This window comes from Odocoileus virginianus, chromosome 2, assembly GCF_023699985.2.
Source record: "Odocoileus virginianus isolate 20LAN1187 ecotype Illinois chromosome 2, Ovbor_1.2, whole genome shotgun sequence".
NCBI lineage: Eukaryota > Metazoa > Chordata > Mammalia > Artiodactyla > Cervidae > Odocoileus > Odocoileus virginianus.
In genome coordinates, this window is record NC_069675.1 from 94,078,758 (window position 1) to 94,093,710 (window position 14,953).

The 14,953-nt window shown below is 56.0% G+C and overlaps 1 protein-coding gene across 19 annotated transcripts in view; it reads left to right on the forward strand.

Moving 5' to 3' along the window:
- The first annotated feature begins 1,496 nt into the window (after nt 1–1,496).
- The window catches only part of DNM1 (dynamin 1), a 44,344-nt gene continuing 30,887 nt past the window's right edge, over nt 1,497–14,953 (forward strand). For 11 of the 19 annotated variants that reach the window (XR_002310136.2, XR_011482999.1, XR_011482998.1 and 8 more), the window contains exon 1: nt 1,499–1,795. Coding sequence is in view for 16 of the 19 variants with exons in the window: in XM_070453648.1 (XP_070309749.1) it covers nt 1,635–1,795 (161 nt within the window). In the remaining 3 variants the exon portion in view is untranslated. Of the gene's footprint in view, nt 1,796–14,953 lie in introns of all 19 variants that reach the window. The other 8 variants (XM_020874765.2, XM_070453725.1, XM_070453731.1 and 5 more) reach the window with 3 other exon arrangements.

A 14,953-nucleotide genomic window follows, 5' to 3' on the forward strand; every position in this document is an offset into this window, starting at 1 on the left:
TTCAGGTCTGCTCAAATTTTTACCTTACCAGAATCCTCCTCCAACCACTGTATGCAAAACAGCAACACAGTCCCCACCTCCAACTTCTCCAGCTTTCTTGTCTTCCAAAGCACTCATGACTATCTGACAGTCATATTTATTGGCTCATTTGTACTCTGTCCTTCTTTTTCTACTAGACTACAAGCCACATGAAGGTAAAGGCTTCATCCATTTTGCTCCCTGCTTTATCTCTGAGGCCTAGCAAAGTTTCTGGTTTAATAAATATGTATTCAATGAGTGAATGAACCACAGTCTCCAATTTACAGACTACTGATCTCCCAGCAGTGGCCCCCACTCTGTTCGCAGACGGTGACCTAATGATCCCCAGTAGAACAGTGTTGTTGTTGCTGTCCAGTCTCTAAATCATGTCCAACTCTTTGCAACCTCATGGACTGTAGCTCGCCAGGCTCCTCTGTTCTCCAGGGTTCTCTCTCTGTTCTCTCTTTCTTAGCCTCCTTGTGGGGAGTCCCAGTTAGGTTCCTTAAATGCAGAGGTGGACAGCTTGGCTTGGGGACCCATGGTCTTTCCATGTGAAAAAAATAAATAGGGTAGGGTTTCAAGAGTTCTGGATTCGAGCCCTACTGTTTTACCACCACCCTGATGGTTTGGGAAGAAGACTTCACTTACCAGGACAAGACGTTCCAACTGTCCCAAGAAGGCCCTTCCAAGTGTCAGGGCCTTTGTACCTGCTGTTCATTTGGCCTGGCTAGCTGCTTCTCACTATTAAGGTCTCTTCTCAACTGTCACCTCCACAGAGAACCCTTCTAACCTGCCAGGCTAAAGAGAACTCTTCATATGCTATGTTTGTTTTCCACATCACTATTAGTGTACACTATATTCACTTGTACTGTTTCATTTATCTGTTTATTCTTTTTTTTTAATCTGTTTATTCATTTACTGTCTGTCTTCACTGTAAGATCTATGAGGGTAGAGACCTGCTCTGTCTTGTTTACTGCTATATCTCCAGCGCCCAAAACAGGGTATGACTTACAGAACCTGTTCAGTAAATATTTGTTGAATTAATGCTCTATATCTTTTCCTTCTAGAAACAGGGAGATTGAAGCCCAAAGGCGTGAAGGGAAATGCCGGAGATAAATTAGTGCTACAACCTAAAGTAGAAGGCAATGAAGCCGAGTGGAACTGAAGGTCAGAAGACTATGACCTTGGAGGAGGCCCGTGCCTCCGAGCCTCAGTTTCCCCATTTGTAAGAGGGAGTGAGTCAGCCACGACTACTCTCCAAGGGGTCTGGTACTAAGAGTACCTGGTACCTAGGAGACCTTGCCCGTTTCCAGGAAAGATAACGTGCGGTGCAGCATCTGTGCCTCCCCCAAACACGGCTCGAGCGCCCCCAAAAGCCGCAGAAGTTGAAAACTACAGTCCCCATAGTGCCACGGGCGGCGCCTGCGCACGGCTGCCGATCCGCGGCGCTGCGGGCGCCCCCTAGCGGCACCCTAGCGCAGCTCGGCGCTCCGATCCCCGAGGGGCGGGGGGATCCACCGCGCAGAAAAGCGTCTGAGCGCGCTGCTGCATCCGCGGAGCCGAAGCCGGGAGCCCAAGCGGCGGCCGGATCGCAGCCCGCTGGGCCAGCCGCAGCCATGGGCAACCGTGGCATGGAGGATCTCATCCCACTGGTCAACCGGCTGCAGGATGCCTTCTCCGCCATCGGCCAGAACGCGGACCTCGACCTGCCGCAGATCGCCGTGGTGGGCGGCCAGAGCGCCGGCAAGAGCTCGGTGCTCGAGAATTTCGTAGGCAGGTAGGAAGCGGCGCGCCCCTGGAACGCGGACTCCCCGCGCCCGGGTCCTCCGGGTCTCGGGACCCGGCCCCGACGGCGCCGCGACCTCGCAGCCCCTGGCGCTGCACCGCGAACGGCGCGGGCCCCCCGCCCCCACCTCCAGCCAGTAGGAGGAGGCGGCCCTCCCCCGCCACGACAGCCCCTCGGGGGCGCAGCGCCCCACACCCCCCTCACCCTCACTGGGCCGCAAACGTCAAGCCTGCGGCCGCGGGCTCACACCCCTCTCCTCTGCTCCATCCTTTAGGAAGACAGCAGACCCGGGCAAAGGGCTGTCCCCCCCACCCCATACCCACCATGGGCACCGAGGGGCTTGCATGACTCCCCTCGGTTCTGGGGGTGGTCTCTTGAAGCGGGCAGCACCCTGGGGCCGTGCCCCCAGGCTCTATGGACAGCTCCCCCTCCTCTCATAGGGATTCCTGGACTGCGGTGGGGGGACACCCCTCCCGTCACCCCTGGGAGAGGACATGGCCCCTTGGGCATCGGGGACCAGATACAGTCTCCTCCGTCACACACACCTCTGCGGCTCCAGCCGCCATCCATGCGCAGCGCGGAAGAGGGGGGAGGCGCGACTGCAGGATGAGGAAGAGGGGGTGGGGGGAGCCAGCGCCTCTGAGCCTTCCCGGAGCCGCCGGCCCCTTGCCCTGCCGCCGCCCCTGCGGGGTGGGGGGGGCCGCCTGTCAGTGTCGTCCTCCCCTTGGCCTGGCAGAGGGATTGGAATGGAGGGAGAAGGCGGTGGAGGACAGAGATGACTAAGACATGGAGGGAGGCAGGCTGGCGGGGAGGGGTGGGGGGAGCCATTTGCACGACCTAATCCCCCTCCTGCCTCGGATCCCACAAGGCGCTGGGAGGGCCAGGTGGCAAGGAGTCAGGGGCAACCACCAAGACAAAGAGCCCTGGTTTAGGGAGGCCGGCAGGGTCGTGACCACCCCCCAGGCTCTCCCCCAAGAAGGGGAGACAGAGATGGGCTTTCCGGGGGCTGAGAAGGAGAGGCGGGCCCTCTCACGGGGGACTGGAGGCGGAGTGGTGGGGCTGGGCAGACTGAGGGAGGAGGCAAGAGAATTGACACTGACCTCCCCACTCTGTCATCTGCCTCCCTCACCTCTTTCAGAAACCCTAGCTTTCTTCCGATGACCTTCATAGGTATAGAAGAGGACGACCTGTGTGAGAGAGGGAGGCAGGCAGAGAGGGTTTCCTCCTCCCCCCATCCCAGGGAGGACAGTTCCGGGCTGAGACATCCTGGATCCCAAGCCAGGTTCTGCTGTCACTGCCCTGTCTCAGCCTCGGTTTCCCCATCTCTAACATGGGCAGTTAGACTGGACGGTCGTCCTCGCCCCTCAAATGACCTGGGAAGCCCAGTGTCAGCCTCAGGGGTGAGAGAGAAGGATACTGCCTGGAGCGATATATCTGTGGGACGCGGGAGAGCCACTGTGGGGGCGGCCGGATCCATCTGCTCAGCAGAGGGGGGACGCCGTCTGTCTCCCAGGGAAGGGCGTCCAGAGAACCCCTCTCCTGCTCATGTGACCCCCCCGCCCAGAGCAGAAGAGACACAGACAAGAGACACAGAGATGGTCCCTGTCCCTACGGCCCGACAGTCAGAGCGAGGGGGGTGGAAGGACCCTGGAGGCAATAAAGCCCCCGAGGCCCTCATGCTTCAGATGACAGTCATGGACATCCTGCCCTTTTCAGGGTACAAACCGTAGGTCTGCCTTTCCCTCTGCTCACGTGTGCTCTGTGCCTGCTGCATGCTCTGGACAGGGGGCACCGGGGGGCAGCTGACCTCAGCCACCATCTGCCGGGCCCTTCCCCTGTGCCCCCTGCCAGCCTATATGGGACCGGTCACAAGAGCCCCGTGAGGCGGGCACTGTGATGACCACCCTGCAGGGGAGGAAACTGAGACGCTGAGGTTAGAGGCCCTATCCAAGGTCACAGGGCCAAGAAGGACCGCAGCTGGCAGACTCCAACCTGGGGCCTGCACTACCTCTCAGAGCCCAGCTCAGCGCGGAGCACAGGCACATGCAGGTGTATGGGCCCCCATGTTCCCCATCCGAGGAATGGGCCCACTGACAGCTGCTGCCCTGCCTTCCGGAGACGTGGGTGTGGGGCTCCAGCGAGTTCAGGGTGTAAAAGCCCCCTTTTACAGACACGTGGAAGGGAGATACCGATATTCAGTTAGGTTTGGGGCCTGCATGGGCCAGAAGACCTAGCCGCTGCCCTCTCAGAGTCCACCATCCAGCAGAGAGAGGTACCAGTAGACAGCACAGCAGGCCAGCCTGGCCACAGCTGACTTCGCAACTGTTAGCTTGCTGAGGGATCCAGTGAGATTCGGACTCTGCCCCCAGAGGCCTAGACCCTCTCGCTGCCCTCCACCATCCAATAGCCTGTAACTGCAGCCCCACGGGAGGATACACAGGGTGTCCAGGCTCAGGTCTGGGGCAGGGTAGGAGCATGGCCTGCTCTCCACCCTGGGCTGGCTCCCCAGACCCGTATGCATGGTAACAGCCACTCTGTCTCCTGAGGTTTCCCGGGAGTCAACCCCCCATGGAGAGGAAGTGGAAAATATATCAGAGGAAGCAGAGGCTGCTCCAGGCTTCCGGGCACCCAAGAGGGCCCTGTTGTGATCTCTGTAGTGGAGGTGGCCCAGGCAGCTGCCCAGGACCCTGTCGGGGCTGCTCTGGGTCTATTCTTTTTCTTTGTCTCCTTTTTACAGAAAGGAAGACTAAGGCTGATTCATTCAGGCGTCCAGCAGATGGACGTGAAGAAGAGAACGGGGGGCCATGGTCAATGCTGGGAGGGAAAATGGCCCTTTCCACAGGGAGGTCAGAGAAGGTGTCTAGGAGTCCATGGCATCTGAGATGAGAACTGAGGGACAAGAAGTCATGTGACTATTTGGGGAGAAGCATTCTAAGCTGGGGGAACATCGCATGCAAAGGCCCTGGGGCAGTAACAAATTTGGTATCTTTGAAGAACAGAAAGGAAGCACTGTGGCTGGTGTTTGGTGAGCAAGGTGGACACAGCATGGAAGAGGTAGGCAGGGGCCTCAGATTAAGCTGGGGAACTATGTTTGTTTTTATTATTATCAGAAGCTCTTAAGCAGTGGAATAACTTGAGCTGCTTCCAGCAAGTGTGTGACTTGGGAAGGGGGGGACAGGAAACAGGTGCGGAGGCTGCTGCGGTGGGCACAGGTGGCCTGGACCAGGTCTTTAGCAGAGAGAAGGGGAGAGTGGTGGGGTTCAGGATGTATTTTGGAGGACAGTCCCACAAAACCTGCTGGGGGATGGGATGTAGACGGTGAGGAAAGAAGAATCCAGGATGACTTTAGCACCCGTGACCCTGGTGGGTGTTGGTACCATTAACGGAGTCTGGGAGGAGCAGGCTGGGGGTCGGGGGGTAAGATCAGGAGTTTGGTTTTGAACTCGTTAAGTCTGAGATGTCAGGTGGGCAGTGTGGTGATGCAAGTCGGAAGCTCAGAGGGAAGGCGGGCTGGAAATATAAATTTGGAAGAGATGGGATGTCAACTCGTGAGCGTAGATGAGATCATCTCAGTGGTGAGCACAGACAGTGGAGTGTGCGTGGGCCCCCGGACACCCCAGCCCTTTGTGAGCAGATGTCTGGTGCCCCAGGTTACCCTTCGTCTGCCCCCAGATGCATGCCCCCTCCCCACTATACCCATCTGGCACCAAGTCAGGTGTCCTGGGACAGGCTTCCAGGCTCCGGCACCCCTGGCCTCACTCTGAGGCCCAGGCGTGCTGACTGTCGGGCACTGCCCATCTTCCCTCCTGTTTGGCTCCCCCGGGAGGCCAGGGCTGGCAGAAGTGTGGCAGAGGGGCTGAGTGCTCAGGTTCTGGAATCAGACCTGAGTTTGCAGCTCAGCTCTGGTACTTACACGCTGGGCAAACTTGGGCATGTTTTTTAAACCCTGCCCAGCTGCTATTTCCTCATCTGTAAAATGGGGATAATAATAGCACCTCCATCACGGGACTGTGGCGAGTGTTGACATCATGCCCGTGAAGCACTCAGGGTCAGGTCTGGCCCAGAGGACGTGCCCATTCTGTTCCTGCCTGGGCATAGGTACCAGCTGGGAGGAGGGGCAAGGATGCAGGTGGGGCAGGGAGCCTGGTGAGTAAGCCTCTGTCCAGAGCCCAAAGGGCAGCCTGGGGGATAGGGTTTTGGTTTCCTCTGCTGACTCTGTCTACCCCAGCTCAAGCTCACTGAGTTGTTGGTCAGTCACTAAGTCGTGTCTAACTCTTTGCAACCCATGGACTGACTGTAGCCCGCCAGGCTCCTCCGTCTATGGGATTTCCCAGGCAAGAATACTGGAGTGGGTTGCCATTTCCTTCTCCAGGGGATCTTCCCGATCCAGAGATCGAACCAGCATCTCCTGCGGCTCCTGTATTGGCAGGCAGAGTCTTTTCCCCTGAGCCACCTGGGAAGCCTTTTACTCAGGCTTCCTGCCTCCTACCAATCCCCTTTCTCTGCATTCTGGTCCCAGCACAGACCTTATGCCAGTTTCTGGCCTCTGAGAGCCCTTCTGCTGGTCAGCCCCAGCCCCTGCCATGGGGGACAGACCATTCTCCACTACTAAGATCTGTCTCTTCCTCTGAACACTTCAGGCTACATCCCATTTCCCAGATTCAGAGACTGAGGCCAAAGAGGATTAGGGCATAATTGAAACATCAAAAGTAGAGAGACGGAGGGAACTGACATCTCCTTGGCACTTGCAGTGCGCCAAGCCCTGAGGATAGAACTGTGAACAAGCCAGACCCATCCCTGTTCTCGGGGGACTCACAGCTGGGTGGGACAGACAGAGGCTACATTACACAAAGAGCTCTTATGTTGTGGATTTGAAGAAGGGTACCAGGACCCTAAGGTTGTAGGGAGCAGGAGTCGTCAGGGGGCCAGAGAAGGCATCTGAGCGTTTAGGTCTGGGCCTGAGCGAAAATAGGACTTGGTCAGGCAAAGGAGTGAACCACTCCAGGTTCAGGGTCCCCCCTGAGGAAAGGCCGGAGGTGGAACCTGGAGGAGAGAAGGGCAGTGAGGAGCAGAGATCGCAGTGAGATCAGGCTGGTCTGGGAGGCCTCACCCCGACCCAGAGAACCCACGATGCTGTGCCCCTCCCTGCTCAGAGCACGGTCCTGGCACATGCCCTCAGCCAGACCTGTGTGCCCACCCCTGCTAGAGGATGTCTTCGCCAACCCGCTGCCCCACCCAGTGGCCCCAAGGAGCTGGGAATGAAAGGTGACTCTGGCAGACAGCATCTGATCCCGGCGTCAGGAGAATTGAGTTTCCCTGGCCTTGGCTGGGGTTGGAGGGTCAGAAACAGAGGGAGGGGACACAGGCAGGCTGGTGCAGAGGGGTCAGGTGGGAGCGGAGGCCGCCAGTCACAGGCGTGGTGTTATCAGGCCTGGAACAGGAGGCAGAAGTGGAGCCCACATGCCATATGTCTAAATATTCCAGTTATAAATCAAGCTAAGGAATTGCTAACTACAATGCATTCTGCCCTCCCACCTTGACAAGTTCACCTTCAAAGCAACCTGGCAGGATGGTGTGGAATTTAGAATTTCAGACTCCTCCGAGTTCTGGGATGGGGTGGGGACTCCCCGGGCTGCCCTCATCTTCCAGCTGCATCAACCGTAGCCTCGAGGTTGCCTCCTCGCACTGAGGGCAGCCCGCAGGTGGGAGAGAACCTAGAGGTACCCTTGAGACTGAGAGAAAGTTCCAGGGCCCATAAGTATGGCCTAGGAGGGCTGCACAGGTACCTTGGCAGAGAATCCACCTGCAATGCAGGAGATCCGGGTTTGATCCCTGGGTCAGGAAGATCCCCTGGAGGAGGAAATGGCCACCCACTCCAGCATTCTTGCCTGGGAAATCCCAGAGACAGAGGAGCCTGGCAGGCCACAGTCCATGGGGTCGCCAAGAGTCAGACTTACTGAGCAACCAAAGCAACAATAACAACAAGGAGGGGTGCACAGGCTCCAGCTGGGCACCTTCCATTGGTCCCCCGGAACCCCTTGCTTCATGGGGAAGGTGAGGCCAAAGATCCCAACAAGGATGGGGCCCAAGGTCAGGGCCCCAAGCCCCCAGGTCCAAGGGCAGTGCTGATTATTGTCTTCTTGGAACCAGCAACCTCTTAGTAGGAGGAGCATCATCCCCAGTTTTCAAGTGGTGAAATGGCACACAGAGGATAAGGGACCTGCCTGAAATCACACAGCAGCGCATCGGAGGCAGGACAGGAACCAGCACGGGTCTTCCGTCTCCATGTGAATGTCCACCTTCTGCACCCCAACACCTGTGCCGGCCTCTCCATACGCCTCAGCTTCTCCCCCTCTGTTTTCCCTGGTTATCTCTCGGGCACTCTTGCCCGCTCCTGGACTGAACTCTGGCTAAGGAACACCAACCGTTTGCAGCAGTCAGTTCTAGCCACTTGGAATTCCTATGTTGTTCAGTCACCAAGTCATGTCTGACTCTTTGCGAGCCCATGGACTGCAGCACATCAGGCCTCCCTGTCCCTCACCATCTCTCAGAGTTTGCCCAAGCTCATGTCCATTGAATTGGTGATGCCACCCAACCATCTCATCCTCTGTCACCTTCCCAGTGCCCTGGCCGGAGGCCCCGGGATCAGCTCTCAGCTCCTTTCGCATCATCTCCATCCAATGCAGTCTACAGACCCTGTGGATTCTGCCCCAGTCCATCCCTTCTGTACCTGGGCCACCATCACCTTTGTCCTACCCACCACCCAGGACAGACTCCTCTCTTGCTATTCTCCATCGGGCAGGTCAAAACTCTCTAGGGCTTCCCATTCAGATGCCTCTGCTTGAAGCCCTTCTTAGCTCCCTGCCCTCCAAGCAGAGCCTTATCTCCTGAGCTGGGGCCCTGAGGCTGGCCTTACCCAGCCAGGCTGCCCCTCCGGCGCCACCTAAGTATCTTGCAGCTCATGGGGAAGTGGGCTGTCCCTCTCCCTCACTCTGCTATTCTCTCTGCCAGGAAGGTGCCTCACCCCACCTCCGTCTTCTTCCTTCCCTGGCTCAACCTCCAGATCTCACATCAGGCAACACCTCCTCTAGGATGCCTTCCCTGACCACCCTCCAGCCTGTGACCTTGGCATGTGGGGCAGGACTCAGTTTTCTCCCAGAATGAGGGACCACAGAAGAAGAAAGAGGCCCATGACCTTGGGCTGAGAGCTCCTGGCAGAGGAGATCCAACCAAGGTTATTATGAATGTTTTACCTGTTTATCACTGCACCACTCTTTTGTCCCCAATCTTAGCACAGGGAAACGAGGCCACCAGCCCAGAAGGGGAGAAACATCTCAGCAGGTGAATGCAATGCTCCCTGGCACACGTAGGCACCAAGCCCAGGATGGGCACTCAGGTGACTCACGGCAGCACGGGCAGCCTGCTAGTTAGATCCTTCTACAGTCAGGGTCTTGAGGCATCCCGTCATTGGCCGTAGGAGGGAGCTGCTGGATTGTGTCCCATTTCACAGATGGGGAAACTGAGGTTCAGAGCAGGGAGATAATTTAGTGGAGCTGAGATTCCTTCACCTCAGGCTGTTCATGATAAGAAATAAGGATCCAGGGACTTCCCTGGTGGTCCAGTGACTAAGACTCTGTGCTCCCAATGCAGGGGACCAGGGTTTGATCCCCGGTCAGGGAACTATATCCCACATGCCACAACTAAGAGTTCGCATGCTGCAACAAAGACCCAGCACCGCTAAATAAATGAAAGAAATAAGGATCCAGAAGTAACTCCATATTGAGCAATTTGGGAAAAGTCCACGCTGAGCTGTCAGACAGGCAGAGCTGCTACCCAGGTGTGGCTCGGAGCCCGGGTCCGTGAGGGGCACCTGGCTTTGTCTCTCTGAGCCTGTTTCTTCCCCTTCAAGTTGGGGAAACTGGCCACGCCAACTTCACACAGCTGTTTGAGCATCAATCAAGAGGCTGCAGGTTTCTTAAACAACTTTATTAAGGTAGAATTTACATGTTGTAAGATTCACCCATCTTTATTGCACACTTCAATGATTTTTAGCATATTTGTGCAACCATCATCACAATCTAATTTTAGACCGCTTCCATCACCCCCGAAAGAAACCTCGTGATGATGCAGATTTCAGAGCCCCCGGAAGCATCCCTGGCCAGCAATCAACAATCCATCGGGGTTTGCCATGACTGTTCTCATAAGTGATAAAACGTTTACAATGCTGAGCCCCAGGTGTTGGGGATGATGGTCGCTTTTTGTTTTTTCAACATTTTATGTACTTTCTGAAAAATTATTTAATGAGAGAGCATATGATTTTTTTAAAGCAGGGGCAAAAGAAATCGTTTCCATTTTGAAAGTATAAAGTCACCAACACTTGAAAGAAAGGGAGGAAGGCGGGAGGAAAACAGGGAGAGAGGCAGGCAGGAAGGAAAGAGGCAAAGAAGAATGGTAGGAAGGATGGAAGGATAAGGTGAAAAGAAAGATGACACATTTTCTTTAATATTGAAGAATAGTTGTTGTGGGGAGAGTGCTGGGCTTGGAATCCAGGGCCCGGGGCACCAGTCCTACCCTGTCACCAACTTGCACTGTGAACTTGGGCAACCCTCTTTCTTGTGCCTCAGTTTCCACATCTGTACAATGAGGGCGGTGATGGGGAAAATGGAGGAACTTCTTCCAATCGTTCTTTCAGCCGACAGGAGTGTCCTGAGTGCCTGCTCCATGCCAGGCTCCGAGCTGGGTGCTGGGAATACCGTGGTAAATAGGACCAACCCAGGCCCTGCTCTCAGGACATTAGAATACCAGGGGAAGCTAAGGCCAGGGCTGCCCTGAAATCTTCAAACCTCAGCTGGAAATTCATGGGCTGTGTGACATGGGCCAGCCCAGGGCCTCCTGGGGCAGCAGGAACAGAGAGGGACTTGTTGCCTGGGGCCAGTCTCACCTCCTCCCAACTGTATTTCTTGGCCCACCCACTCCCTCGCCTCCACCCTGGCTCCCTGCTTCAGAGGGCACCTCACAGTCTGTTGGGCCCCTTCCCTTCCACTTCCAAGGCAAGATTGGGCTGGAAATATTCTGGCCTCCACCCACTCTTCTGGCCAACTCCCAGGAAACCTATCTTCTAGCTCCCTCCCTGCAGCATCAATGGATGACATGGTCCTGGGAACCCAGGCTGTGTGCTCAGCTCACTCAACTTTTATTTATAATCATTGCTACCATGCCTGGGTACAGACATTAAGTTATATAGGCCTCACAGAAACCCATTTTACTGATAAGGAAACTGAGATTCAGAGACGTCTGATGCTTTATCCATAGTCACACAGCTCGGACATCCAGTGCCGGGCCTGTCTGACATCAGAGTCCAGGAAACAAGAGACTTACAAGGATGACCGCCGTCGGGCACACTCCAGTCCAAGCAGGCTACTTGCTGGTGGTGTTTGAGCTCAGCAGGACTTGGGAGCCAGGGTCCCAGAGCAGTTGTAGACTAGGAGCAGCAGCTCTGGGTATAATTCCTCCAGGCCCCTCTGGGGTGACAGTGTCAGCTCGGATAGGCCGTATGTGGGGCCTGGAGGTCGTGAGATGTGTTTATTTTACCCTGCCTGTGCTTCAGGTTTGAAGGTGCCTCTGCAGATGGCAAGGCAAGGCCTCCCCAGGAAACCACCATCTGTCCAAACGAGTGGGAGGCGCTGGCAAGTCACCATCCACCCCTCCCACACGTCAGTCGAGGCTGGTGGGCCCAGCGCACTTTTCTCTGAGCACCTGTTCTGTCCTCTCTTGGGCAAGCCAGGAGCTGGGTGGGAGGTGCAGAGGTGGCTCTGGCGGGAGACCAGATCAGGCCCGAATCCCCAGTGCGAAGCCGCCAGGGGATACCTTATTGTTTTCTCAATATTTATTTATTTTTCTGCGTCAGGTCTTCGTTGCAGCACAAGGGGTCTTCGTTTAGTTGCGGCATGTGGGATCTAGTTCCCTGACCAAGGATCGAACCTGGACCCCCTACCACTGGCCACCAGGGAAGTCCCCAGGGGGCACTTTAACTGAGGCTATGGGACAGTCTGTCCAGGCGAAAGGTGGAAACTGTGGAGTCGCTCAGCCATGCTTGCTCCTTCCAGGATTGCCTGAGCCCCTACAATAGCCCATCCTGTGCCCAGCACGAGAATCCTGTGCCCAGCATGAGAATCCAGCAGGCAGTGAGGCACCGAGTCTGGATGTGGGAACAGTCGTGCTCATCACTGCTTGTCCAGGCGTGGGCCTAGCTAAGAAGCAGGCTTCTGGGTCCTGGGCCCATCTCAGCCATCCCTTCCATTGCTGTGTGGCCTCACAGCTCCCTGCCCCTCCCTGGGCCTCCGTCCCACCCCCTGGACAATGACGGGGAATGAGATGTTCTCTGAAAACTCCTCCTTCTTGAGGTCCATCGTTTCCAGGCAACATTATGTGGTCAGAATCCCGAGATCCGATTCAGTGCCCAGAGGAGGTGAGGCAGATGGTTCTTCAGGATCTTGGATTCCTTGCTGAATTTTGGGAGGATTCTCCAAAGGAGGGGTGCTGAGGACAGGAGGCTTTCCTTGGCAGCCCCCTCCAGCTGCTAAGTGCCCACTCTGTTCCAGGCATGGGCTAAGGCTCCAGGAATCATTCTGCAGCCACGCGTGGTCATATATGATGCCTTGTTTGGATCATGTGGTTTACAGCTGAGGACCCTGAGGCCCTGAGGGTGAAGCCACTGGCCCAGGGGCACCAGGCTGGGGAATGGCCAAGTCAGTACCCGAACCCAAGGGCCTCTGCCTGGCCCCGGTTCCTCATCACTGAGCCAGGAGCCTTAAACTTGGTGGGAACATGGGGATTGTGTTTAGAATCCAGATTCCCACCTCCGCTCCCCTGCCCACCCCAATCCTGAAGATTCTAACCCAGCCTGTCTGAGGAATGTGCATTTGAACAAGCCACCCAGGGAATTCTGAGAGCCTGGGCCAGGGCCAAGATGGGGCCCCTGGCCACCTGGGGCGCCCATCCCCACCCCGGCCTGGGAGATCTGGGTCTGAGTAGGCACTGCTCCCACACATGCCCTGTGCTCTAATCTCTGCTTCCCATAAGCTGCTTGTCCTTTAAGTAGCCCTGGGAGGCAGCAACCCGGAGCAGGCTGGCCCAGACCCCTGATCACCCCTCCAGCTGGGCCCTGGGTTCTCCACACCCTCTATGTGGCACCTCAGGGACCTCCTCCCCTCAGGCCTGCCAGGGCCAAGTGGGTCCATCTGTGCAGGAAGGGGGTGGGGGTTGGGGGGTGGTGCTCTCAGGCTAGAGCTCCAGGGAAGGTTCATGTCTCTGCCTGGGGAGGGGCTCTCTGTGGGGAGTCCCATCCTTTCTAGCCCCGCCTGTAGTTTCCATGGCAACAGTTGCCATGGTATAGCTGGGTGAGGAGAAGATGGGGAAGAAGGTAGACCCCAGGTCCCCATATCCTCCCCAGCCTCTGTGAGCCGAGATGCCCTATCTCTCCAGTCCTGGGGGGGGGGGGTTCCCAAGCACTAGGGGGTCACGCCTGCAAAAAAGCAGTCAATGAGTAAGGGGTAAAGACAGAGACAGGAATTCCCCCCACCCAAAGTTAACCACCTACCCCTCTGTGCTGCCTGGTGCACCTCCGTTCCAGCACATGTCACACTGCATCACATTATCTGTTTACTTGTCTGTCTCTCCCACCACGCTGTGAGCTCCTCAGGGTGGGAACCGTCTGACTCATCACATCCCATCCCCAGGGCCCAGCACAGGGCCCGGCACAGAGCAGCTGCTCCCAAATATGTTCTACACTGAATTTAATTGAATTACATAAAAAGCCAAGTCTGGCTCCTCAGGTTTAGGGGGCAGCAGAGTTTGATGGGAAAGTTCCCAGGCTCTGGGGTCCAACAGCAGCGGGTTTGATTCCCCGGCTCTGCCATTCCTGACTGGGTGACCTTGGATGAGTCATTTCACGTCTCTGAGGCCTTGGTTACCTCATCTGTAAAGTTATCTTCTCCATATAAGAGCACTTTTTTGAGGATTTGGGGGATTCAGTTCCCTTTTATTATTTGTTTTTGGTTCCATTTGGTTTTCATTGCTGCTCGCGGGCTTTCTCTAGTTGGAGTGATTTGGGGGCTACTCTTCATAGCAGTGCACAGGCTTCTCGTTGCGGTGGCTTCTCTTGTTGCAGAGCATGGGCTCTAGATGCACTGGCTTCAGTAGTTGTGGCGCACTGGCTTTGTTGCTCCGTGGCATGTGGAATCTTCCCTGACCAGAGATCAAACCTGCATCTCCTGCATTGATAGAGGGCTTCTTATCCACTGTACCACCAGGGAAGTCCTCAGTGCCCTTTTTTTAATTTAATTTTTTGGCCATGCCACATGGCATGTAAACTTTGTTCCCTGACAAGGAACTGAACCCGCGCCCCCTCAGTGCCCATTTATTAAGCACCTCTTGTGACGGAAAAGTGCAAGCCCTGCCCTTCTGAGCCTCACAGTCTTGCGCAAATGAAAAGCATTTGCCTGGCACCTAGAAATGATGGATAAATGCAGGATTTATCATCCTCCTTCCCCATAAAGTGGCTGACTCCTCATTAGTCTCTGCTCTCCCCAGAGGTGGGGCAGGGTGAGGACAGAGAATGGAAGAGCCCTTCCCAGGGCCCCCAGATGATGCCTTGAACCCAGAAGCCCGGGCCGCTTCTGTTGTTCCCGGGACCCTCTGCCCTTAACCTGAGCACAGAAAGCTTTGTGAGTCCAGGTTGGGCTCTGAGCTCAGGATAGGGCATCCAGGTTTCTGCTCTGGCTCTGTCCCAGCCCTATAGTATCTTGAGTATATCCTTTCCCCTCCCTGGGCCTTCATGAGCCTCACCATGAAGGAGATCTCTGTGGCCCCTCAGCTCCCCTCTTTCCTGAATCCTGGCAATCCCATGATTCCAATCCCAGTAGCCTGATCCCTGGAGAGGCCTCCACCATCATACTTGTGCTGACTTGGGTGGGGCTGTGGGTGGATGGGTGGGGTGATGAAAAGAGCTGACAGGACAGAGAGAAGTGGCACCCTGAAGAGTTAGCCAAAAGGACTGCTAAGGCTGAAATTGACATAGCAGATGTCTAAAGAATAGATATCAGGTCTACAGGCAGGAAGTGACTTTGGGACCCCCTCCATCCAGTCATT